Source organism: Agelaius phoeniceus, chromosome 5 (genome assembly GCF_051311805.1).
Source record: "Agelaius phoeniceus isolate bAgePho1 chromosome 5, bAgePho1.hap1, whole genome shotgun sequence".
NCBI classification, from domain to species: Eukaryota; Metazoa; Chordata; class Aves; order Passeriformes; family Icteridae; genus Agelaius; species Agelaius phoeniceus.
Genome location: NC_135269.1, coordinates 14,301,293 through 14,328,323, shown reverse-complemented (window position 1 = coordinate 14,328,323; position 27,031 = coordinate 14,301,293). Strand labels below are relative to the sequence as shown.

At 40.7% G+C, this 27,031-nt stretch overlaps 1 protein-coding gene across 1 annotated transcript in view; it reads right to left on the bottom strand.

Moving 5' to 3' along the window:
• Positions 1-3,956: 3,956 nt before the first annotated feature.
• TRIM24 (tripartite motif containing 24) overlaps positions 3,957-27,031 on the bottom strand; it is a 55,003-nt gene continuing 31,928 nt past the window's right edge. Inside the window, exons 4-19 of the mRNA XM_054631022.2 lie at positions 26,684-26,816; positions 25,250-25,366; positions 24,122-24,236; positions 23,350-23,496; positions 20,678-20,795; positions 19,157-19,422; positions 18,362-18,526; positions 16,695-16,874; positions 14,845-14,980; positions 13,713-13,785; positions 12,238-12,406; positions 11,395-11,693; positions 8,319-8,451; positions 7,286-7,360; positions 5,940-6,089; positions 3,957-4,905 (exon numbers count right to left, since the gene is read on the bottom strand). Of these exons, the coding sequence (XP_054486997.2) occupies positions 4,696-4,905; positions 5,940-6,089; positions 7,286-7,360; positions 8,319-8,451; positions 11,395-11,693; positions 12,238-12,406; positions 13,713-13,785; positions 14,845-14,980; positions 16,695-16,874; positions 18,362-18,526; positions 19,157-19,422; positions 20,678-20,795; positions 23,350-23,496; positions 24,122-24,236; positions 25,250-25,366; positions 26,684-26,816 (2,486 nt within the window). The 3' untranslated portion in view covers positions 3,957-4,695. The remainder of the gene's footprint in view (positions 4,906-5,939; positions 6,090-7,285; positions 7,361-8,318; positions 8,452-11,394; positions 11,694-12,237; positions 12,407-13,712; positions 13,786-14,844; positions 14,981-16,694; positions 16,875-18,361; positions 18,527-19,156; positions 19,423-20,677; positions 20,796-23,349; positions 23,497-24,121; positions 24,237-25,249; positions 25,367-26,683; positions 26,817-27,031) is intronic.

The window sequence follows — 27,031 nt, the reverse complement described above, 5'->3', positions numbered from 1 at the left end:
AGGGAGGAGTTTGAGTGTGTGCTTTGTGTGCACCTGGACTCTGTGCTGAGGGTTGTGCTCCTGCTGGGCTTCCAGGACACTTCCCTGCAGCCAGGAGCTAAGGTGTCAATAACTGTAGTTCTGAGGGTGGCTCTTTGTGCTAATTTGGGAGCTTCTGGCTACTCTGAAAAGAGCAGGAGCACAGCAGGGACGATGTCTGTCCCAGGGCTGTCATCTTGGCAAATTTCACTTGGAATTTTTCTTTCCTTACGTGTTACCCATAAGGAAAATATGCTGTGGACAATGTGAAAGGCAGGGAAACAGGGACAGCATCTATCCCAGGAGAAGAGATGTGAAAAATGCATGTTTTATGATTAGCTTTTTGCAAATATTAAAATGAATATTATATGTGCCATGTTAGAAAGTAATGCTGTATTAATTTTCTTAAATATCGCTTTAGGTTATAACAAAATGTTAAAATAGAAACTATGCTATGTAGGGTACTTTTTTTAAAGAAAGGACTTGCACTGAGATAGCAGCCACAGGACACCTAAATCTTTCAGAGAAAAAGAATTTATTGCTCTCTTATCAGAAGAAACAAACTTCTTCCTGCCTTGCTCAGTCCTGAAGGTGCCGTTAGCATTATGAGGAAGAAGCTGACACTGACCAGACAGAATCCTGTGTTTGAATGGAATTTATGCATCATGTATGAGGTGTATGAATATGCAACAGGCTGTTGCTTTTAAGGGTTAAGCCTCTGTTAACGGGTGTCCTTTTTCGGGCTCATGCTGCCCAGAAAGAGGTACCTGGTACCTGGACTGTCCAGACTGTCCGTAACTCTTTGTTTTTATTGTCTCGTATTGTCCTAAATCCTAATTGTCCAAATTTTTATTACTCTCATTATATTACTATTTTTATAACCATTTTATTACTAGTAAACGTTTAAAATTCTAAAAACAAGTGATTGGCGTTTTTCACTAGAGATATCTCCTGTGAGCTGTGCTTACACTGGCTACTGTCTGGGGAGATGCTACCTTGGGAAAAAGCACCTGATAATTTCTGTTCCAAGAGTCCATCCTGCTGTTTGTGGTTTGCCTGTGCTGAGAGAGGTGGAAATGTTTTCCTACAAGTGTTGTTTGCCAGTCACTAAAAACTCCAATCTTCTCGTGTAAACTAAATTCTCCTTATTTATCCCAACCTCACTGAGAACACAGGAATTGGAGAAGAGAAATGATCCTAATTTTTTCCCTGCTCCACACTGCATCCACACCACTTGATGGTCCCACCAGGACCTGTGATGGGCTGCATGAGAAAAATAAGTTATTTTGCTGATATAATTGGATTATTGGTATTTTGCTGTGGATTTGAACTCTTTTCTAGTAAAGCTTATAAATCTTTTAGATTAGAACAGAAAGCCATGGAAAAAGAGCCTAGCTTGAAGGGTTTTTAATAAATAAAGTGGCGGGACTTCTCTGTCTCCTTTATGGACACCGGCTTTGCATAAAGTGATTTTCTGTACAGGAGAAAACGGAAAGAAAAAGGGGGGGAGAACAAAAGGAAAAGGGAGAAAAGGAAGGCAGAGCAGAGGCGTTAGAAGCGAGCTCCGCGCAGCCCGAGGGCCGGTACCCGCAGCCCGTTCCCCTCACACCTCTGCCGGCCCCGCCCCGCCCTTGAATCCCGGCGGATCCGCGCCCGCTCCGCCCGCTGCGGGGGATGCTCGTCCCGGGCTGCGGCGGGACCGGCGCTCGGAGCGCTGCGCGGGGCTCGAGGCGCTGAGATGGGGCCGGCACCGGGATCCGGACCCCGAGATCTGGGTCCGGGTCCTGCGGTGTCTGCTGGGGGTCCTGGGCGGAGCCGCTTCTCCCTTGGCGGGCGGGGTGCGGGATTTGGGCTGGGTTGAGGACCGGGATCGCCGCGGGCGGGAGGAGCCGCTCCGGGACGGACGCTGGGACCGAGCTCGGCGCTGCCGCTTTGCTCCCGCTCGGCCGGCGCGGGGCTGGGGTCCCGCCGCGGCTCCGGGTACGGTGCCCGTGCATCCCTCGGGGTTCCGAGGAGCCGGGGCCGTGCCGGTGCCGGGCCCGGGAGGAGGGCAGCGCTTCCCGGAGCGGGCGCTGGATCGCCCGTGGGGCGCCGCCTGGCGGACACGGAGCGGCAGCAGCGGCTCCGGTGCGGCCCCGGCCCGGAACCCCGAGGGCACCGCACCCCCGGGCAGGGCAGCGCCCTCCGCCCCCGAACCCGTGCCCGAAGCCCCGGGGCTCCCGCGGAACGAGCGGCGCTGGATCGCCCCGGGCGGGAGGAGCCGCTCCGGGCCGGGCGCTGGGGCCGGGTCCGGACTGCGCCCGGTGTGGGACCGGGGCCCCGCCGGAGCTCGGTCCTGCTCCAGCCGCTCATCCGACACCTGCCGGGTTAGACTTGATGGTCTCCCGCCTCTCCCCCACTTTCTCTGCGGCTCGCACTCCCCAGTGGAAAAACCCGTGGGTTTAAAAAGCCAGTGGAAACTGTTTGCTCTTTATTTCCGGAGCACTGGAGATTCTGGGTTGGAAAGAGCCAGGAGGACCATCAAGTCAAACAGTGATAAGTGACTGATCCATGTAGGGATTGAATTCAGGATCTTGTCAGCACCCTGCTCCAAGCACCTGAGCCAGTCTCAGGCTCATGAGGAATGTCCTGCCTGGGATGGGGATGGCTTCTGCCAGCAAGGGAATTCCTATGCAAATGTAGCTCCTTCTTTCCTGTCAATGCTGCTTTACACACCAGCACCTAGACTGGCTCTAGAGTAGAACTGGCTCGTACCTGACACAACAGCACAAAACTCTTCCAATAACCTGTTTCCTGCCCTTTCTAGGATTTACCCAACAGCTGTAAAGGTGCTCATTCCATGCCCCTTTCCAGGGAGAAATGAGCAGGACAAGCCCCGAGGGTTCACTTGGTCCATGGCCAAAGTTCTTCTGGAGAGTGTCAGGGCTGGTCCCAGCTGCAGAGGGGCGTTTCCTGCAGGTGAGTGTTCACAGCCCAAAATCTCTGCAGGTGCTGGGGCCACTTTCCTGGCCCAGAGCTGCATGGAGGCCTTGGTGACTGCTACTCCCTGCCAGGAACGTTCCGTGGTGTTTCCTCAGTGTGTCCCAGCTGGCTGGGACTGCAGGGCAGGAGGAAGCCAGGAGCCCCAGGAAGGGAACCAGCCCCTCTTGTCCTCGGTACCTGCAGGGGAGGAGGAGCTGTGCCTGCAGTGTCCTGCCCAGGCCACACACACACCCCAGGGATGGGTGCTGGGATGGACGTGGATAAAGGGCTGCCCACGGCTCCTTGGCCAGGGGCTGCTCTGACAGGCACCCAGAGATGCTTCAGCCCAGACAGATCCCCTGACACCCCAAAATTATCCCGAGGAGGAGCTGGCGTTACCTGGGAATGTCAGCACGGGGCGTTTGTGGAGGGCTCAGACAGCAATTCCCGGAGCTCCCGCACACCCCCAGATATGTCCCAGTCCCCCAAACCCCTTCCCTTCCAGCCTGGGGACATCATCCATCAGCAGTGTTAAAAGTCAAGGGAATCTTCCCTCACAGAAATGAAACCCCAAGCAATGCCCTTGGAGATGCCTTAAAATAAAAGGTTCAAATGCAATAAAGTTTTGTTTGGATGAAGTTTGGAGTTTTTCAGGGAGCCAGCGGGAACCACAGAACTCAAGGAAAGCTTTCACAGGTGGGTCCCACTGGAAGTGTGCTCCGAGGGCAGAAGCAATCCCAAGGTTGTTGTCAGAGCTTCTGGAAAGTAGATGGAACAAAATAAGGCAATTCATCTTCATTTTCTGGTGATCAAGGACAGATGGAGGGCTGAAGAGCAATACCTTTCTCTTCAAACTTATGTACTCGCTAGTGAATACTGGTTGCATTCTGACATATTTAGAAATGTGGGAAAAGAACAAGAGATTGTGCACAGAAAGGATGCTTTTTCTCCCCTCTTTAAAAATTCACAAAAATGACTGGTTTTGGAAACAAACATTTTTCCACTTAAGACTTTCCCACCAACTTCATTAAACAGAGGTACATCACACTTGAGAAACCTGTTAAAATAGTACAGAAATACCATTTGCTCCTGCTAGTGGTGAGAAACATGGCGCAAACCAAAATATTCTGTTCTTTACTTCCTCCATTAGAAACCCTCACACAAATTCCTCTTCATTGTTTTGGGGTTTTTTTTAAGTTATTTTTAATACCCTCTCCCTTACATTTAAAAATTTCCAGTAACTTCTTTGGGGGCAACTACACTTTCATTATACCAACCAGTAACTGCAGGACAACAACGTTACACCATCTTTTTTCATGGCTTGTGTTAAATACAGTACAGAGAGATCAAATTATGGCCAGCCACATGCCTTTGGTAAAATTAAAAGTCTGGTGAGATCACATTTTCTTTAAACTCAGAAAGCCACATGTTGAACTCATGTCATGTTTTGAAGTTCAATTCTGTACAAACTTCTTCAAAGCAAAGTTAAACAGCTGTCACCCCACGCAAATGGCAATTTCTGAGCTGCTCCAGAAAAGAGATGAAAGGTTTGAACTTCAGAGAAGCTCTTCACATGCCTTGATCTCCATTAGATTTGTGTTTCAGACAGGGGGTAGAAAGTCTAGTAAATATTCACAAACCTACAAGTCAAAACAGTGATACCAGTGATAAATATTTTCAGTTTTTTAAAAAACTTTCTGTAGTAACACATGTGGCTCATTTAAGGAACTGACGCTCTTCTCCTTTGAGGCGTTTTTTCCGGGGCTGTACAAAGTCATCATCCGAGTCATCGGTAAGTTCTGGGTTATCTTTTTCACTCTGGCTGCTTGGCTGTACAGGGAACTTTCTCTCAGGATAAAGGTTCCTTAGAAGGTCTTCAAAGTAGGCTTCAAGTTTCATGCCGGCATCAGCCACTTCTGAATCGGGCTGTGGGTGAATGAACAACATCAGTGCACTGTGAAACAGCTTTGGACTTAGATCACATTAGGTCTTTTAGGTACAAACTACCAAAAAAAAAATTATCACTCATCAGCAGGAATGGCTATGGAGCACAGGGCCCCAAAGAGCACAAAAATACAGAGTGAGGGCAATCTTCCAGCCAACAACCACCAATGATTTTTTTTCTCTAACAGGTGACCACAGAAGCCTCTCACAAAAGCCACACTGCCTGGGTACCCAAAGCTGTATAAAGATTCTAAAAACTCTTAAATCCTGACTGGGGTGGGAGCAGGGGGACAGAGTTGTGTTGTGAAACACAGATATGTTCTCGGGGTGTTAGAAACTTCTCTAGCTTACAGATCTTTTTAGAAACAGAGAAAATATTACTTGGTAGATGATGAGTGTAACATGGAAGACTGAGCAATTCTAAAGGCATCCACAGCCACCACAGCTACCAGTTTCTTGAAGCAGATATCACCAGTGTAGGAGTAAGTCCTAGCTGTCTGGGTGACTGGATGAGAACCCCACAGAAGCCACTTGGAAAAGCCTTTTTTCCCACTGTAATTCTCTCTCATTTTGTGGCCCACTCAGAACCTGCATCCTATTTCACTACATATTCTCTGATGTGCAGTAGGGGATAATAACTATTACATGCAACTTGAAATCATAAGGGATCCCAGAATGAAAACCCCACTGATTGAAGATCTGACACAAGCAGGATGAAACCAATTTTTAGATCATAATGCCCACCATTAACCTGTATGATAATAAACATTGTCCTTTTCTTTAGCTGCTGTCAGGCCATTCAGCTGTGTTTGCTACCACCCTCCTCCCTTTTCTGGAAAGATCTCCACTGCAGAGTTATCACAGCAGTGTCAAATCTGATCTATGTTTTCACTGTTTTTCTCATAATCAAAGTAAGTTTAATACAATAAATTCTTGTGTTGTAAGTTGTACCCCCATTACAGTTATGCTGAAAACAACTAAGCCAACAAAACTGATGAAGTATCTACTTTTCTAACCTCATTAAATTCAGCACAGTTTTGGAAAATCAGTCTGAAATCAGCCACAAAATCTTCTGGCTTTGTGTAGAATGAATTGGTCACTTCAAGTCTTCTCTTGATAGTTGACAAGTCCATAGGCTTCTTGATTATTCTGTAGTAATCAGGGACCTAAGTGGTGGGAAAAAAGTCCAAAATGCAATCATGTTCATAATTTATTGTTTCATAAACACTTAGATTTGAGGGAGTAGGCAAGATTTAGACTCATCTTCCAAGTACAACTCAAAGATACCAGAATTGCACTTCTAACATACATGCAGACAGTTTCTGGATTAACAGTGATGTATGACAATTTGTTGGCTAAAGTATAGTCTTTCCAATGCCGATTTTAAAATCAAAGAGAAATACATAAAAAACTCCACTAAGGACATACAATAGAGCCAATGAGTTGGTTTGGATGTTATTTTCAGGTGTAGTCAAATAAGCTCTCTATTAGTTTCACTCTCAAGACCACCATATGAAATAAGTCCTTTGAAATTATGGCAAATTTCAGAGCTATCAGTGGTTTTCATATCCAAACTGTGGCTGTAGGATCAAGAGGTTTTTTTTCTTTAGAAGGAATAAGAAAGTAAATAAGAATGAAAACCAGTAGTAATATATTTTTATTTTTTCCTACATTCTCCTAATTGGACTCATGCTTTTAATACCTGAATTTAGTAACACATAACCATAATATGAATAATCAGTTAATCTCTTGTGCCATTTCTTATTATTAAACTCTGGAATGTTCTTCAGAATTCTTATTCAAATGGAGTAAAGGCTGCCTAGGAACATTTTGATGAACTCTTTCCCCATTGACTTGTTCTTCCCCATTGCCTTGTCACGAAGAACATCTTTTCATCTGATCACAGTGGTAGCTCTTTGTAGCTCTGGACTTCTACTGCACCCAGGTACTGTTTACCATTTTAAACTAACAAATTTCAAGTCAATAAGAAATTCAATTTCGTATAAGTACTATGGAGTATCCCAATTCTCAAAATCAGGTAATGTTTAAAACCCCCAAATATATCCCAATTTACCTTCTCAGCAATGTAACTCAGGGTATGAAGTCAGCAGTGTTAGAAATTACTTTTCAAAACTACTTTTGAAGTATTAAGTAAAATCAGTTATTGTGGAATTTTACTTGTAAATCCCCTGCCAACCCAATGCTTCAACTTTTAACTTCCCCCTTCAGACAGTTTGAATAAAACTAAACATGTTTAATACATTGAACGTCTGTGGAATTTGACTTATGATAATGGACTTTAGAATGCCACTAGAAACATGGCAAATATATTGCTACCATAAAATAGAAGTGAGGTACATACTGTGGGAGGAACTGGATCTTGAAAGGCAGGACTCATTTCATGACAGTAGAGGTATAGCAGCAGTCTTTCACACTTCTGTGCCAAGAAAAACAGATACCCAAGTAATTCAGGAATCCTACACAGCTTATTCTAAAATCACTAACTACAGAAAATACAGAACTCAGTATTCCCCCTTTTTCTTTGTGTATTCAAATATAATAAACTGGATCTTGAGCCTTGAAAGAGATTCTAAAAAATACTTCTGTGTGATTTTATGCTCGATGATCCCTTATTAGCATCTTTACAGGGCTCATAACTTACATTTAATGCAAAATACAAATAGAGCACATGTAAATAATGGTGTGACAAAGTCTGTCCTCCACACACACACAATTGATGGGCAATGTGATCTGTCCTAAGATCAGAACACCAGGTGGGAATTGCAGGAGGAACTCTCTGGATGCTTGCCTAATTAATGCATTCCATGGGTGGGGGAGTGGTGATGGCTGTGACTGATCTTGGTGCACATGGGCCCTCAAAGGGCACAGAACGCTCCTGGAGCCCGGGCCAAATGGCAAAGTGACCTCCCGAGGCTGCAGGGCAGCTGCCAGGTGCATCCCAGCCCTGGGACACCTGCAGGGCACACCCAGCCCGAGGATGGGAACACTCAGGTTAGGACAGGGGAGTAACAGGTGGAGATAAAATCCTGATGTAGCTCCATGGGTGCTTTGCTGCTTTGCAATTGTGCTTTGTACAAACCTGCATGATTGCAGCTGACCCTGTCTATGTTACAGCCCTTCAGACCTGCTTATTACACACTGCATTGGCAACATTTAGATACTGTGCTAGCAAAAAATCTCATCACCCACATAATCAGTGCCATACATTATGAGCCTGGGAGTCTCCATGGTTCTTTCTACGTGTAGACTAAGACTCCAAATGAAATACTCATACACAAGTTGCCAACAGAAAACAGCTAAACATTGACAAAAGTTTCTAACACAGTTCAAAATTGCTTCAGCTTTAAGGTTTTAAATAGTAATTTTATCCTTACCCTGCGGTCTATGGGTGCCAAACCCCCAGTATCTTCCAATTTTCTTTTTTCAGAGCTGTGAGCAGGTTTATCACAGTCATATTCAACTTCTGGCTTGGACAAATCCCGACAGAATGTACAGATCCACTCTCCACTAAAGAAGACAAACAGACACATTGAGCTCAGTGAGGGAGCACTCCTTTGTGGGAGGCTTTCCACATATTTCTGGGTAAATCCCTCATCTGTGGGGTGGGTTTTCTCTGCATCTCTGTTGTATTCTTGGTGGTGGTACAAAAGGCTGCTGGCAAAAATGCTTTACTACAGCTTTGTTTCCTTTTAGTGTCACTGGTGCCATTAGTGGTGTCCTAGCAGAAAGACAGACAGATGGTCTCTACCTTTGTCAATCCTGAGTTTTTTCACTTGAGCATTTAAGGACAGCACTATGAAAGGATTTAAGGACAGCACTATGAAAGCCCTGTACAGCCATAACTACAGAGAGACTGAAGGAGTCATATGGGCTGAAGAGAAGGAAAAGTGTTAGTATTATATGGTGAGAACTACATACCCTCTACAAGCTTGATCCTACAGCACATTACTAATCTACAGAGATTACCATAGACAGGATTCTTTGTGAAACTGAAAATATTTCACTCCTTAAAACTTTGAGGTATTCATGATTTTACCAGTTTGCATAAGACAGTACTGGAGATTTAAAGGTCAGCATAAGATTATAAGATAATTAGTTCTGCAAGCTATGTCTACTGATTGTTGAACACTAGTTGTGAACTTGAAAGTTTTGAAAAAAACTCTGAAGAGTCTATTTTTTCACTATAGTTCTCTACAAAAAGAGAAACTGCATGCTTGCAGATAACCACCAGAGGGCTGAATCGTCACACAATAGACAGAATCCAGCAATAACCAGTTATGAGACCAAATGCATGCATTTACCCAGAGGCATGTTAAACAGAGTCTTCATAAATGGGAAATAGTTTTTGCAGCACTCTTTATCTCATTTCAATAGTAAGGCAGAAGAATTCATCTTACTGTTTTCTATGTCAGAGTGATCCAAAGATTTTCACCATCTGCCAGTTTTTAGCATGCAGTGGTGAATGATGGGCATTTTGCTTCAACAAGAAGTTTTGCTTTCTACTGTCTTAACTTCACAGAGTGATTTATGACAGTGTCACCTCTGTGCCTGGACAAGCCTCACAGAAATGATGTGGCAGACACACAAAATTTAATACAGGCTATGACCTAGAGATCTTGAGATACAAGAAATCATGTATTAAAATATCCAAGAATCAGAAAGAATGTTGTAGCTTGGAGTGAAAGAAATAAGATGCTGTGGCCCTATGAATCTATGTGGGAACATGTTTTAAACTGAAAGAGGGCAGATTCAGACTGGATACAAGGAAAAAGTTTTTTACAGTGAGGACTGTGAAACACTGGCACAGGTTGCCCAGAGAGGTGGTGGATGCCTTATTCCTGGAAACATTCAAGGCCAGGTTGGATGGGGCTCTGAGCAACCTTGTCTAGTTGAAGATGTCCCTGAGTGTTGCAGGGGGGTTAAAATTAGAGGGTCTTTAAAGGTCCCTCCAACCCAAAATACCCCGTGACTCTTTGAACCTATGAAATTGCTCTATCCACCTGAAACAGGAAAAAAAAGCAACCACGAAAGCAGCAGACTGCCACCCCTGACACAATAGTAACAGAATTATTTTGTGTGTTTGAAGGAACTAATGCTAAGAGACTAAAGTTTGTTTGGCAGATTTAGAGCTGGAAGGAAAAAAAGCAAGCAACCCCACAAAGAAGAGAACAAAAACCTGATACATCAGAAGTCAGGAGGAAACTTCACCTAACTGCTCTGGAGCCCAGGAACACAATGCACCTGTAGCAATATGCACCTTTACAGATCTGAACACCTGCCACCAGAGTGGTTTTTGGCTCTCTTGCCCTCAGACATCATCACCTCAGTTTCCACTGAATGATCCAGTAAAAATAAAGCATTTTAAAGACTTGCTATTGAATATTTAATTTTAATAGAAACAAAGTCTTATAATGGATAGTTATCTACCTGCTTCAAGATTATTATTTTGTTTCCTTGCCAGAAAGAATATTTATTAATGTAAGTGCTTACTGTAACCTTACTGGGTTTTCCTTATGGCATAAAACTGTAATGTAGCATTGTTTTAATTAAAAAACCCCTGGAAATTGAAGTTTCAAAAAGTAAAAGAAACATTTTTATGTGCCATTTCAACTGACATTTAAGACATACTTCCAGAAGTATGCCTGTTCAGAGTAGCACAGAGATGCTATGCAAATGTTTTACACCAGTAAACTATGCTGATATTTAATCAGAAAACCTAATATTTATAAAAGCATTAACCAATGAGCATGTCATGACCAATGTTTTTATTCTTTAATGCAAACAAGCTCATAGCATGACATTTCCAAGCTGGGGCATTAACAAATGCCCTTTATTTCAATCAAAGACACAAATTCCAGAAGCAAATGCCAGTAATGCTTATAACAATAATCTACTTAAAGCTTGATTTTGAAAGTCAAGAAACTGAGCAATGGTTTTGTAACAGCCAACCAAGAAAGCCCAATGCTTGTTTCAATACTGGCTGTTATAAAATATGTCAGTCACTACACATCCCATGCTTGGAGTGTAGCCATGTTTAGCACTGAGGTAATATATTTAATACTATATTAATTCAGATTTTTCATGTAGACATGTCTTAATTTTTTTAAAAATCATTATTATGAAGAAATTTAACTAATTTCAGTCACCCTTAAAACATTTTATGACATATTGCTAATTCTGTGTCCCAGTTTTAATAATAGATGCCCTAGATGTGAGCTTGCTTAATTGTCAAATAAGTGAAGAGTTTTACTAGATTTTGTAGAAAAATATACAATTAAGCTGAAGTTTCATGAAAATTCAAATTTTCTCCAAGTAATAAAACTCCTGGATAAAAGACTTTAAAGAAAGCACTGCTCTTCTTCTGAGACTGAAACTTTTTACCCTGGGTTTCACAATAGAAATCAAATGTCTTCTAGTGCAATTGTAGATGGAATCTAAAAAGTCAATTACCTTGGAAAGCTCATCAATGTAGGGACATGACAGGAAAGATGGAATACTTTGGGACACTTCTCACAGCAGAGGAGCTTCCCTCCATTTTGACATACAGCACACCAATCTTCATTGGGATCATCCTCTTTTCTGCCCTCGCCAGCATGGGAGGATCCCATCCATCCTGTTTTCCCAGGGAAGGTGCTCTCCTGCAGTGCCCCTGGCTGGTCATCTGTGCTGTCTGGTGCATCTGTTCTTAGCATGGCTTCCTCAGAAGTGGAATTGTGACTGGTATCCAGCAGCAAGGAAGTAAGTATGGACTGCAGGAAGAAACAAAGGAAGTCAGATTACAGTATTTATGTGAATTTACATGACCCTAAAAACGTGCTAACTGACCTGAATAACAGATTTCTATACCAGCAGCCATACAACTTGCTACATGCATGCAGAAATTAGTAATACTCTATAACAAAGGCAAATGAACAAAAGAAATTAGCTAGGAAAGGCTATTTACTGCTCCACCAATAAAAAACTAACCTCTGATGGCCCAAAAAGTAGTACCTTGTTTAAGGATATTGCTGCACTATGCCTAGAAATATTTCCTAGCAGCACCTGAAAATGTCATCTCTGCAAGTTATTCCTGGATTTCCCAGGTTTTCAATGGATAAAAGCAATCTGATCACACCATTTAATTTAATTGGCAGTAGGGCTAGTTTGATTTTGAATTTCATCTCTTCCTTTTACTTAGCTTTTTAGTTTTCCCTTAAAACAGTTCCCAGCAGAATACAAGTAAATTATTTAATTCCCCATAAATACAAAATACCCTCCAAAGAGAAAGGAGCTCTTTCCAGCTGCAAACATTACATTCCGAGGCCGGGGCTCCTCCTCTGTCTCTTCCTTCACGACAACGATGGGGAAATCAAAGGTCTCCTCTGATGGACTTGACTCCTGTTTAATTCTGATGGGCTCCAACATAACAACAGGGACTTTGTGTGTGGAATCAGCTCCTGGGGGCCTGCTGGAGGAGCCAGAACTGTAAATGACAGGAAGAGGCAGGAAAAAAAGGAAATTGGGAGTGAGAACTGGACACCTTTTGTACACTGATGCTTTCCAAGACCTCAGGATGTGAATCCACTTTGTTTCTTTGAATCCTGAGTAGTATTCTCTTTATGGAATGCAACATCCAAGCTTATTTCCTTTGATGTATACTGAAAAAGCATTACCAAATGGGAAAATTTTAATGGCTCCACCATTAAAATTTGAGAATTACTCATGGTTTGACCCATTAGTGCAAAATTTGCAAAGTTCAGTTTCTTTCAAATCATGCACAAAAAAGCACCTTCACTGGGCATTGTAAACTATACAACCAAATAAAGCAGATAAAATACATATTTATATTATCTTGGGAAATTTTCTTAGAGCCTTGCAGCTCCACCAAAACTTGGACCCTACTTTTGGAACTAGATCTGTCTTTTTCCATGTATTTAGTCCTACCAAGATGAGAATGGACAATCAAACTTTAAAATACCTGTTCATCTTTTTAAATAAAAGTGAAGAATTTAAATCTAACACAATTAATTCAAGCATCAGCATATCAAATCACATTTTTAAATGCAAGTAAAGACTCTTCAAACAACCATTTAAACTGTTCATTTAAGCTGTTCATAAGAGTCCTTCAGAATTTACCATGTAAATGGAATAGAGCAAAAGGTATTCCAGATTAAAAAGCACCTGCATTTCCAACTCAAGTAGGATGAATGTCATCTGATTTTTCTCTGCATGAAAAATTAATCTCATGTCAGATGCATGCTCTAATTTATTGCAACGCATTAACATATCTGCACTCTTTAAGCAACGCTGTGTAAATATATTTGTTCATTAATATTCCATCAGTTAGGGATAAAAACATTTGTGTAGACTCTCAGTAGATATCTAGTGCTCATTTAACTGTATTGCAGAAGAAAATGCTTAATAACCCTCTCTGTAACATCAGTTCGTTAATTCTGGAGTAATTTATAGTTCCACAAGGGCCTTCAATATGCAGCTTTTTCCTTTAGCCGATTTTTCTGAACTTAAAACCTAATTTATAAATGGTATTCTTTCAATAATGCCAACCTAACCATCATTTACAGAGTCAATACATCTTTAGATGTTCTATTAATGCCTTACAAATGAAATTACTGCTTTTAGAATGCAAAGAGTGCTGTAACAACCATCAGGCCTGCCCTGTTAACAGAGAAGGTGAGACAAATCGACATCTTTATGCATTAAAGAGAGAAGAGACTCAGGCATGCTCTGTCAGGTGGAAGTTACGTTTCCTTCTCTCACACTTTCCTTACCTCTCTCTGCTCCCAACACTGGAGGCACTGGGTGAACGAATTGGAGGGTGTATGCTTGTCACACTGATTCCTCCTAGGACAGAAGGATCAGATTAGAACGGAACACAGGCCTGAGATGTGACTCAGAGCAATGCACACATTTTGGGGAAAATTTCTCCTGCAGTGAGAAATATCTCATTTAATACATTTTCATGAAAGGATGAGAGGCATGAGCTAACAGAGGGAAAGAGGACTAAGAAAGGGCCCATACATGCAAGGAGGCTGATGGGTGAGTACCTTGCCTGGCTGACCTCTCCACCTGATCACTGCAGGCTGTTTTGTCTTACTAAATTCAAGCAGATCTCAGGAGAACTGCCAGGAAATTTGGAGCTGCGAGCAGGAAGCAGTCTGGGGGACAGATATGAGAGAGACCAAAGGTCTGGGGCCCAGAGAGCCAAAAGCCTTGTGAGGCAGATTGCTGAGCAGCAGCCCTGAGAAGGCTGAGTGGGCTGTTAGTGCTGCCTGTGAATGCACCACCCGCTGTCTCTGCTGTCCTGCAGCAATGTGGGAGCGCCACGCCAGCGCACGAGTGCTCCCTGGGAATTCCCACTCACAGCATTCCCACAGCTTAGGTCAGAAAATGGGAGCAAGGAACAGCTGCCACCAGCATGGTGGGCCACCAGCATGGTGACAGGAATCCCCTGGATCTTCCAGGTCTACCACATTCAGCCACCCATCACAGTAACTTCTCTGGTCATCCTGTGTCAGTGCTGCACTACCCACCCAAGGCACCATTTCTAGTGTGCTGCTACACCCTCTCTCACCTTCTCAAATACTTGTCTCTTACCACAGCTGCTAGGTTTTAATCTGGTGTACACCTGAGAGTGTCACTTTCCTATGTATTTCTAGTCAATTTGCTAAAATCTACCCTTTTTTTCCCCTCCCTGTTTTTAAGATCTGGATGCCTTTGATCACAGTGCTAAAATATTATCTCAACTCTACTTCCTACCAGGGTTTCTACAACTTTGTGTTCATTTTCTTATTTCTGAAGTTTAATATAAAACATAATTAATTCTGATGTCAGTGTTAACATTGCCACATTTGATTTTTTAATTGCGCCACTTAAATTGAAAACTGCACCACATTCAGTTACCTGAGAGGCCTGGTGATGGTACTGAGGAATTTGGTGACTGCACAGTCCTGTTTGAAGGGGGTTTTGGCTGATTCTGCTCTACAGTGCCATCCTTCCTTACAGCATTATCCAGTGTGATGTTTCCTGAACAATCAATCTAAAAGGTGGGGAAGCAAATGGAAGCAGTTAGTGTTGGGAAGGGAAAAAAACCCCTCCAAAACAACAAAAACAAAACAAAACTGAAAAAGCCTCTGCCATGCTGTTATTTTGAAAGCAAAGACCAAAATGCATTTCACCAAGGTTTACCCATCCAAAAGCGAGATGGTTACTTTAAAACATGTAATCTTGCTTTCCCTAAAAAGAAATAGCCAAATCCAGACAGTGCTTCATTTTAAGAGCAGATAATTCTGTACATGCCAATTTTTCTCCACAGGCTACAGAGAAGGCTTAAAGCAAACATGGAGCTTTCAAACACTGAAGTAAGTTTATCTCCATACCTTCTTTGGACTTGCTCACATTAAATACTCTCAAAAAGATAATATGCTATACACAAACTACCCCTTAATCCATGGGTGTTGAACAGGACTGGAAGAAACTCAAAGGACACTCAATCCCATCTGTCCCACATACCCTCTGGACAGGAGCCATGCATATTGACTCAAAATGGAAACAGCAAGCCAACACTTGCTCTTTCCACCATGGCTCAGGCCAGACAACTGAACTTTATTCCAGGGGCTCCCAATGCAGCATTCTAACTTTCCATAAAAACTACACATTCTGGTTTGATGAGGGGAATGACTTTTTGAAATGTTTGGTTTCTCCCAGTATGTAAGATAATGTTTGATAAGATGTATCCAAAGTGGATGCAGCAGCCTTGGCAAGGTCAGCATATTTACAGTGATTTGGGCCATGTGTCTTGAAAGCATGAACTCCACCACACAAGAGCAGAAGAGTTCATAATACTGTCACAGAAACAAATATGCTAAAATGTCTCACAGACTCAGTGGTTTAATGACTGTGTTGTGTAGCTCCCCCTCGAAGTCTGACAGATACTGTGATTCTGTAGCCTAGGTACTCCATTTTAATAAAGAGAACACACAGTATGTAGGTAAAAACAAAGCATAGATGGGGGATAAAGGAAGTAACAGCAAGCTATGACTAGAAAACCATGACACTTCAGATATCTACAAACCTTAGACCACAAAAAACAGGTTAGGTACTTATGTGGAAAAATAAAATCACCTAAGACTCAATAACTCCAACATGGACCTCTGGCAAACATGCACCATTCAGAAGATATTATAAAAGAGAAGCTTAGAAGGTTAAGAAATTATGACCTTACTATGCTCTTTCTATCACCAGCTCAGAGGCACATTAGAGAATATATGAAGAAAAGAAGTACCAAAAGGAAAAGACATAAGGAATATATCCAGTATGCTGACAAATAATACCTACCTAAGATAGCTCCTTTAATAAGTTAAAAATAGATTTTAAAAATGTTAAAAATCTACCAGAAATGCCATCAGCAAACCATTGCTATCTATGGACACCGATCAACAAAAGCTAAGCTAACATATTTTTGTAAGAATTTTGTAAGGATCATTAAGAGGGCTGCAGAAAAATATGCAGCATACAAATAAACATGTCCAATTACAACTTGTAATCCTACTTTTTTTTCTTAGTTGTCCTAACAGCTGTCTCCCAGACTGGTTCTGAGTATTTCCAGCAATGTGCAGGCAACTCTGCAATGTTTATTTCCTAGAACTGTTTCATTTTGACAAACAGAATTTCAGTCTAAAAGGTTTCTATTTCTCAGAAACATTAGGCTTCAAAATAGAATCAGTAAAACATTGCCTCTGTGTCACACTCACATCAGGGAGGGATGGCAGATTATAGGAGCTGCCCACTGGGGAACTCAAATCTATCACGGGGGGGCCGTAATTCTTCCCATCACACCCAGCAGCACTGGTGACTGTGGGGCTGGATGGAGTCGATGTGGAGCTGCTTGCAGTTGAAGGGGTGGATGAAGCTTGTCCACTACTGATCTGCCACTAAAGAGAAGAGACAAAAATCCACAATTCAGCTTTTTTTTTCTTTGCAACAGGTCACATCTAACTGAATATACTGATAGAACCAGCAGCTTAGCTCAGGAAGCTGACTTCAAACATAAAATCCTGATTTACTCTGAAGTTATCTCATTTCATGAACCAATCTCACAGAAAGATGACAAGCAGTTGAAAACTATGAATAGAAGAAATGAATGCAAATTCTTAAATTCAAAGCTATACCTCAGTGTTAAGTACCTATTAATATTTCATGCTGCATTGACAGTGTTGTGGAAGAAAAGTAACAGTTTTTGTTAAATAAAAGCATTACAGGTAATAGGCTGAAGGCACAACTGCTCCAGTGCTTTACCAAATAAACCTGCATGCCTCGAAGTCTTTGATGTTCCCTTAACAACATAAAGTCATTAAGAATTTGAAATGCTGACTGGATCTCCATCCATATATACATTTAACACCATGATATCAAGTGCACAGTCAAGTCAGACCAAATTTCTTTCTCATCTAGATGTATGCAGTTTTCAATGACTTTAATGGAATTTCCTGGCAACTGCAGGCAAAATCTGACTCTGCTCAATTTCCTTTTAGTCAGTCATTTTATTTACTGGCCTCTAGTTTCAGAAAGACATTACTGAATTATGAGGTATCTTGAAAGAAAGGCTTGTAGACAGGCCAGCCTTCTTCTCAGAAGCACAGAATAGAAGTGACTTAATTTTATTCTCACAAGTTCTCTTAGATATTGTTCAGCTTTCTTCCATTTAATTGAATTAGTTTTCTGACATCATAAACATTGCAAACATAACTGGTATTACCCCACTTTTCATGTGACAGATTTGTTTGATTCTTTCCTGCTTACCTGCACCCAGCAACTCATGTGGTAATAATATGGTTTTTAATAAAGATGAGCCTTCCTAAACACCAGTGTGTTTGCTTCTGCCCCAGTTCAGCTGCTGATCAGCTGGGCATTGATTAGTCTCACTCAGCAGAGGTCCCACAATTGTGGACTCTCTTTTCTTCCCTCACCTATAAGGGTTCAGATTTGCCATCCCCTGGGGAACCATGGCAGCTCTAGCTTTTCAGTCAAGGTTTTACCTGGCTCCTGGTGAAGTCACTATCATCAACATAAACTGGGATTTTCTGATTTGTCTACTCACTGACTGCAGTGTACAGACCATGGCCATGCTAAGTTTTGCATAAATGGTCAGAAACCACAGCAACAGCAAGAAAGAGAATGAAACACCTGCACAGCTCACACAGGGGCTCATCTCCCTAATGCTTCAGCTGCTTAGAACTGTCCAAATGAAAGCAACTTGACATTTACCTCATGAAGAAAATTATGGGTATCTTGTCATAGAAAAATAATGTAATCTCTGTTTTAATTGAAAAGCACTCTAGAAGTGTAGGATAAAAGATGATATAAGGCACATTTGATGTTTAATTTCTAAATGGAAAGTGAAAAGGGAAAGACACTTTACCTGTTTTATAGCTTGCTGTGCCAAGAATGCCATTTGCAATGGGTTGGGCTTCACTGCTGGCCTTGGTAGGTTCTGATTCTGGGGAAATCTCATCTGTTGTGCAGGAAGAGCTGAACCATTGGGCTTGGGACTATGATTCTGAAAATGAATCAAGCGTGGAGGTGCCTGCATAAAAACAATGAAAGCAGTTCTGCAAGTTAGCTGAGGTCTGTTCTATATTCCACACATTTTTTACTAAATGGTCCTTTCAAACTTCTGAAACTCCTCATAAATTATATGCAAATAAATACTACCACACCATTTATCTGAATGATCAAAAGCATTGAATTTCAATGTTAAAATCTAGTAGAGAGTTTTGAATTATTTTATTATATGAAGAGAAATAACAACAGCCAGTGAGATTGTTTCCAACTTTGAAAGATACATGAGACAATCATTGGATGGTATGCAAAATAGATTTAGCAAAAAAAATTAATGACATTAACTTTTTGATCACTTGACAAAAACACAAAAATGTTGCTAAGCACTGTATATGGCTGGATGCAATAAGGTTTTATTTTTTTTCAAGAATAAATACAGGCTGGGTGCTACCACGCATTTTGCAAGGCAAGTTTAAAATGCCCACTCATTTCTCAGTAAAGAAAATGTCCTCTAAACCATCTACACAGCTGCATGCTGAAGATGAGGACAGCTGAACTTATGTATCTAGGTTTAATTGCTTTCCTTTTTTTCATATCTTTATTTTCTCCTTCAGTTCCATGGAAAAAAGAGAGACTGAGAAGAGTGCTGGCTTACCTGATGAGAAGCAGGAGGTTGTTGCATGGCTCCTGGCACTCTTGTGTTTGGCAGAAGTGCAGGTCCTGCTCTGCGCTGAGCTTGCTGCCGCTGAGCCATGACCTGCTGCTGCATGTGCTGCAGGCGCAGCTGAGCCAGGCTGATCTGGGTTGGGAACTTGGAGAGCTGGTTGGGAGGTAAGCTGCCTGGTGGCTGCAAATTTGCTTCCATCACAGGGCTCTTGGGCATATGTGGTGGAGTTTCCTTATCTTCAATTACTAAAGAACCTATTTTAAACAAAAGAAATAAAATCAGTACTGAGGTATGGCAGTTAGCAGAAATGCCATCACACTGTCAGTGACATGCAGCCTGACTAGAACTCAAAAACCATTTCTGAAGTAATTTGTTTCTTTACTCAGACTTTATTTTATTTTTCTTCACTGGTTCTTATATCTAGCCCATCTACAGAAACTGAACATGTCTGATCATAAACAAAATGGCCTGAAGGCTGTGATTTCTGAAACTAAATAGATAAACATGATTTGGTTTTATCTGTCACTTAAAGTCTTACAAGAACCCCAGTGCTGGTCTATACAGGTGCCATTTCTATTGTAGCACTTTTCAGAATACAAGGGACTGTATTTCAGAGGTTCATGAAATAAATATACACAAGAAAAAGAGTCTACCAAACACAGGAAAAAGTCAGCTCATGACAAACATCTCAGCTGAGCAGCAATTCAGAGTTATCACCACACAACCTGACAGCTGGTTTCTGGAAATATGTTTCACTTTCAATTCCTGCCTCTAAGAAAATTATTTATAAAGAAGGAACTTGGAGAATTTCCTTGCTACCATCCAGTGTCCTCTTGTCTGGGAAAAGGAGCTTGTCTGCCTTGAAGTGCCACAACACTTTCTGCCTCTGAGATTTTAGAGAATCACACATTTGCACCCCTGTACACTGAGAGAGCACTTTCTGATGAAAGGCAGAAAATGTCCCACAGGAATCTCACAAAGCCTTCTGCATATGGCAGAAAAACAAAAATGCCCACCAAGATAACAGTGGAGAGAGAAAGGAAGCACAACAACAGTCAAAATCCTGAAAGGCCTCTAAAACCTTTAAGTCCTGCCAAGCTGTTGAGTTCTTAGAGTGCTTATCATTGTGGCTGAAAGCTGTCCCATGGGAAAGGACCTGGGAGTGCTGGTTGACAGCAGGAACCCTTTCTTTGGATAGGAAATAAGGTTAAAAACTGTGTTCCTTGTTTTAGAAGCCAGAAGTTAGAAGTATTGACCAGAAAGCTGAAAGCTGCTATTTTCACCACCACATATACCATTCAAACAAGATACATTTGTTAATACTTTATCATAGTATTTATAAATAAAACTTTTCCCCATGCAATGCACTTTAAATGTTTTTCACAGTTAGGGAAATACATTTAACAGAGTAAATGAAGAAATGAATAGCGCAGAGGCTGTCGTCACAAAAAGAAAGCTGCTTTCAAAATAGGATCAAGACACCAAAAGGCTAATAAAAATGTATCATACCTAGATTGAAAATATTCTGAGCCCAGAAGCTAGGGTCACAGTGGAACTGGATGGTATTGTTAGTCACTGGGGAAGGATCACACCTTGCTCGGAGGAGATACCGTAGTCGATACGTAATCTAGAACAAGAACAAAAACAAGGGTTTGGGTTTTTTCCTCCTCTGGGCCCAGAGCCATGTATCTGAACAGCACAAGAAACCCAAAAATATACCCCCTCACACCCCCACACACACCAAACAAAGCAACCAATCAAAAAAACCCACTAACAATAACTCCCCTGAACAAGCCCCTAGAGAATAGAGGTTAAAGATAGAGAAACTTGTCCAAGCTACAAATAAAGGGGTATTTTTAACATCTTTCCCTTATTCCTAACGTAGTTTTAAAAAGAATTAACTACAGCCTAAACAAAAATAACAATTCTTCCCTGTAGAATACATATGCTTCTAAAAACTTGGCCATTATATTCAATGACTTTAACTACTCAGATTTACATAACCATTGATGTTTTTTCCCCCATGAATCTATTTTAGCCCATTCATTCTTTCAAAGTATGCCATTCGTCTGGCAACAAGTATGATCACAGGGAATTTTCTTTTGTACTAAATTTAAGTTTTCTTCAGACAGCCAAAGAACAGATTTTTATAAACTGTCTTTGAAAACTCAGATTCACAGATATTTTCAGATTTTCCCAATGCCTTGGTTCCAAAGAACTGGACTGTGATTACACAAGAGAATATTCTACCAAATGCTCACAATTTATCTAGTGCCTAGAAAGAAAATATTGTCCCACAGTTGTTTCACTAGAAATGTCAGGAACCGATATACCAAAATCTAACAGGCACTAATTTTAGAATCACACACAGCAGATCCTGGGGAAAAAAAAAACTTGAGGAGTTCAACTCTTGTTTTTCTTGAGTGATAGATTATTTCCTGGAAAAGAGATACTTGGCAAAATCATCTTAACTGTTTAAAATGACCCAAGATTTTTTTCTTTTAATTTTAGGCAGGTCAGTTTAAGACCATACTCAAAAAAAATTTAAGTTGACTCCAGATTTTTAAACGACCATGAAAAAACTTTAAGTGCATTATTATTATTATTATTTTGGTTAGAGATTGCCTTAGGATTTTTGTGTACACTACCAGAATGGAGTAGATGACACTACAGAAATTCCAGGCTTTTGTCCTGTTACCAGTACTGGTCACACACAGTTCTGCCATAGTTTGCTCCACTATTTTCCTACTATTGTGCACACATGTGTTGTAGATAAACACCTGCCTGGTGTTAGTAGTGAACAGTACAGCCTGAGAGTACAGCACCCCAAGCTCTAATGCTGCCTTTAAGTCTGATGGGCATTCCTTCCTCTCTCCTGGATATGCTGGAGCACAAGTCTCACATGCAAAACTCCTAGGAAATAGATTTTTCCAAATGCCCACAGATGGGTTATCTACTCAACTCCCAGGCAGCACAACTTTCTAAAGCTCAATTTGTTCTTTTGAAAAATACTTTTCATTTGCTGAGGCTTCTGGGCTAGATGATCCTTTCTTTCAGCTGCCTAATGTTTATATGATTAAGATGCCTGAAACACAACTTGTTTTCTTACTCATGTAGCAGAGTCTTGATGGCAACACTAAGCAATTATAAACAATATGACTCAGTTTGATGTCCTTTTTCTCTATTCAATTAAAAATAATGACGGGCTGAGGCAGTGTAAGGCAGATCAAATGAATTTAACTACTTGAAGTTGATAAAAACAAGTCATATTCTGCTATAGCCTGCAGTATCAATAATGGGTATCAAAAAAAAAAAAAAAAAAGAAAAAGAAAAAAAGAAAAACCACCACCAAGAATCAACAGCAAATTCAAATCCAAACAAACAAACCCCACCAAATACCCTGGTAACTTTGTGAACCAGTTTATAGGAATTGGGGAAAAAAAAGCATCTAGCACCTTTCCTCAACATTGCCCCAGATTTCTACTTTCAGGCAAGTACAGTCTAGTAACCTTTGGAAAAATCAAGGTAAACTTTTGGGTTTGTTTTTTTTTCTTTCAAATTTTCTAGGATTTCTGTCCATCACGAACATTAAGCTTAGTGAGCCAACATGCACTCAGACCTCAAGGGTCGTTATAGCAATGAAATATTTAGCTTTGTAATTGCTTGTATGGACAAACAAAAACCTTTGTTTGATTTTTATCAATTTTGAAAGTCTTTCAGGGGGAGATGAATCTGACAGAACAAAGACATACAATAATATTTACATTAAAATGCTAGATACCAGACATTATCATATACAATTACTGTTTTTCATTAACTCAGATGCTGTAGCAAATATTGTAAAGAAGCACAATGATGATGTAGGCCACACAACATTTTTTGCCAGCGTTTCATGGCTTCATGGTTTTCAACCCACAGACAAGGAGTTGTTCCTGCTTCTGCAGATCTACAATAGTTCTATGGTATTGTAACAGGAGAGAATGATGACCAGAGAGCTAAATTTATAGGAACATTCTGTATTTATGTTTAAGAGAAAACCAAGACAAGCATATATAAATATTCCAATTAGTAGATAATCATTAAAAATTCTAATACCCTAGTACTCCAGACAAGCATGTGCATGCATATCTGAGTTAACCCCATCTCTGGGTGAATGGAGAGAGCTGTCTTCCTAACCTTACCAAACGTTTACTGTACAACAGCGCTGTGCTGCTCCCACTGGAAACTGCCCATTTGGAAAAATTCATGACGTGTTCCAGCTGTTTAGAGAGACCTGCCACTTCCTGTTGTTGCTGCAGAAGTTTCATCCTGTGCTCTTTTGCCAGAGTCTGCAAGTAGAAAAGCAGTTCCAGTCAAAAGGTTCAACTTACAGTTAAAAGGCATTAACTTTCATACTGGTAATTCACAATGATCAATGGTTTCACTTAGCTCCTCTAAAAAGGACTCCTGCCCCCTGATGCAGCAGCTATCAAACAGAAAAGTCAGTACACATTTACTCAAGGTATCAGGGCTTTCTGTGCTAATGACACATTTTTACATATATTTATATATATATGTATGTGTGTGCCTCTCTACACACACACTCTCTCTCTTTTTAAAACACAATTGGAGATATTATTTTTCCAGGTACCCATTCTAGAGAATTTTCTCCTGTGATTTGCTACTGGATTACTGAATTTATGAAAAAATCTGATAGAACACTTTTCATGCATGATGTGTGGAATTATGAATTGTAAAAGCATGGAGAAAGAAACTGGCCACTCCTCAAAAACCAAATTTTCCTCCACCAAAAACCCCACGTGCTCAAGTACTTGTATAGGACATCTCTCCACTTTGGAATCATGATAGGACATGCACAGGAGGACTAATGCTAGAAATTTACTGTAATGTGAATACATAGAAAAAAATAGTAAGATTGAAAGTTTTTCTTTCTTATGATAGAAATGAAATTACCTCCAATTGATGCAGCAGAGCTTTTCCCTTTTTATTTATTTCTACCATCAGTGTAAATATGGCAACTTTAATATCCTGTTCCACCTGCTTTTGATTCTGATTCACTTCAAGAATTCTGTAAGTAGAAAGTATAGAAAATAATGTTCTTTAGCTCATAAACCCATCCTCTAACCAGTATTTAACAAAAAATCCGTGGCTTAGACTACAATACTTCTTGTCATATGCAGCAATTAATACATGTATCATCAGATACTTATAGCCAGGAAAATTACTGGGAGAAATAGAGCAAGTAACAGTGACCTATGACAAAATTCATTAACTGGTGGCAAACTCTAATGCCATAACTCTGACATGTGCCCCTATTAAATGCTCATTTTAATTGAAATTGCTGATTTTTCAGAGATCTGGCACTTTTCTGGAATGGTCCATGTCAATCAAAACTGCTTAAATCTAATTTCCATCTCAGGTAGAATGGCACTAATTTTGCTGTTTCTGCAACAGTGCTCAAACTCCTAACAGCAAAGCTTAATGTTATATTGGGGAAACCTCTACTGCAAAGATGAAGGAAGGGTTCAAGTCACACTTGGCATCCCCAGCTGTGCTGATCCTCCCTGGGTACTGCAGCCCCTGAACTCTGCTGAAGGAGCAGCCACAAAGGCTCACTGCAGATTGCATTTTACAGATTTATTCTTCTCCTGGGTTTGTAGTACCCAATGAATAGAGCCCCAAGCATAAAAGTACTACATAGATCTTCAAATACATGACACAAACATTATGAAAACATGAGTCATAACCTTTCACTTTCTATGAGGGATCTACACTAAGAAAATTAATGTGCTGGTGGTGGGGAAGCATTTAAGACTGTCTTCTACAGTCTTTATTGCATAAGTTGTTTTGTTGCACCCAAGCAATTGCTGCCCATTAAGTCCACAGGCTGAGCAGAAGAATTACCTAACACAGCCAAGCATGCTGAGCAGGCAACAAGCCACTACAATGAACTTTAGAATTCCTCTTGCTGGAAGAATAAAAGGAGGGAGGTACAAAATACACTAACTTAAACATTTCAAGAAACTACAGTATATGTAAAGTTGCCTTCTGTCACTTTTAACCTCCTAATCTAATACAAACCTGTTATGGATCTGTTTCCCTGTATATTTTATGTACTTTGTCTTCTCCATCAATTTGGTGATTAGTGTCTCAATGATAACTTTCTGGTTCTGAAAAGCTTCTTCTATGAACTGGTACCTGTAGTAAAAAGCAGTGAGGATTTACACATATAAAAGGTATAAAAGGTGTTATACACTTGCTAAAGAGCAGAGTGACTTACAAAATAATACCTCTTTATTTAAAGAAAGGGGCTGCTCAAATCTGAAACTTAAATGTCATCATGGAAACACATGTCAGCAAATGCTTACATATTTCATTTATAGTACATTTAATTTACAGTCTATTTCCTGTCATACTGGGGTAAGAATTTATGATTTTCATAAATACAAAAGGATATTGTGGGACCATAGCCTAATTTTAGCCAAAAAAAAAATAAAGTTTTGTGGTAGTCATCACTTTGAATGTGAAAATGCAGGTAAGCTATTACTTCATGCAAGACAAGGATGAAGAAATAAAAGAGATTGCTGAGTTGGTAGAAGTTGGCAACATTTTAAATCAAGGAACCAAAATCTTTAGCAATTTGAGGAAAAAGAGAGGTGGCACATTATAAAAGGGATATAAATCCTAAGAAAAGAAGAATAAAAGAGGAAGACTGCAACTCTGCAAGAGCAATGTTTAGCCTGTTCCAAGGTGCAAGAGTGGCCAACACTTCTCCACCTACTGACATTCACCTGGTCAGGCAAGCAAGCTCTTTGGGTGGTTGCATCAGGTATAGCAAGCAATTAATATTTAACCAGAGTGCATCTGCCCCAAAACACAACAGTATGTGTTAACCAGCAAGATTTTTGCCTTGTACTCAGAAGTTGTATATAATTCTGCTTTTCAGCTTTGGTGACCAGTAAGAGATGACCAAAAGAGAACAGCAACACAAAGATTTGAGTGTTATGGTGTTTTCAAAGTACAGTATTAGCCAAACTGTAGGTTAACTCTTCCTCTGAAAGGGCTCTTCACAGAAAAAAAAGAATTCCCATTTTCTCCATTCAAAATGGTTTGGTAACGTTGTTATATAATCTTGCTGAAGGACAAAGGGAGGAATTACACATAAGTGTACAGTTGCATAACACAGCCCCTGTGTTTTCTAAGGACTCTCTGAAGAGCTGCATAGCAACAAATTCTGACCAAATAACTTGACTGTAAAAAAGGTCTTGTGCTCAAGTCACCAGATTAACAACTGGACGAATTAGGTTTTATTCTAAATGTAACACACACTCATTAGTCACATTCTTTGGGATACAGTTTCTGGTTTTTTGTGAGTTTCATGTCTGAGCAGAAAATTTTAGTTTACACTTTTTCCACCTGACTGTGCTCCATACAGCTAGAACTAGATTGCCTGAATCTACTTCAGGCTACCCTCCAGCAAGTGAGATGGATAAAATACACACTTTGCTTTGATACCTGTGCTCTTTGTGCTCTAGTAGCTGACAGTCTCTGCAGGTCAGCTTGTCACAGGTTTCACAATACAACTTCAGCTGCTCCTTTTTGTGGTAAGGGCAGAACACTGGTCGCTGACTGGTCACTCCAACTGCCTCTGTTGAATAAAGGAAGATGTTAGGACAGTCTACTGAACTGGTTCAAGACTTGCACTCTCCTGCTTTTCCTTAGATGACCAAGTGTGTATCAGGTCCCTCACTGAGACTGTAACAGCCATAAACTCAAACTGCAATGTGTCACTCTTCTTGCTCAAGCATGGAGCTAGCACCCTTTCTAATGGAAAATGTCTAGGACCTGTTTTAACATTATCTC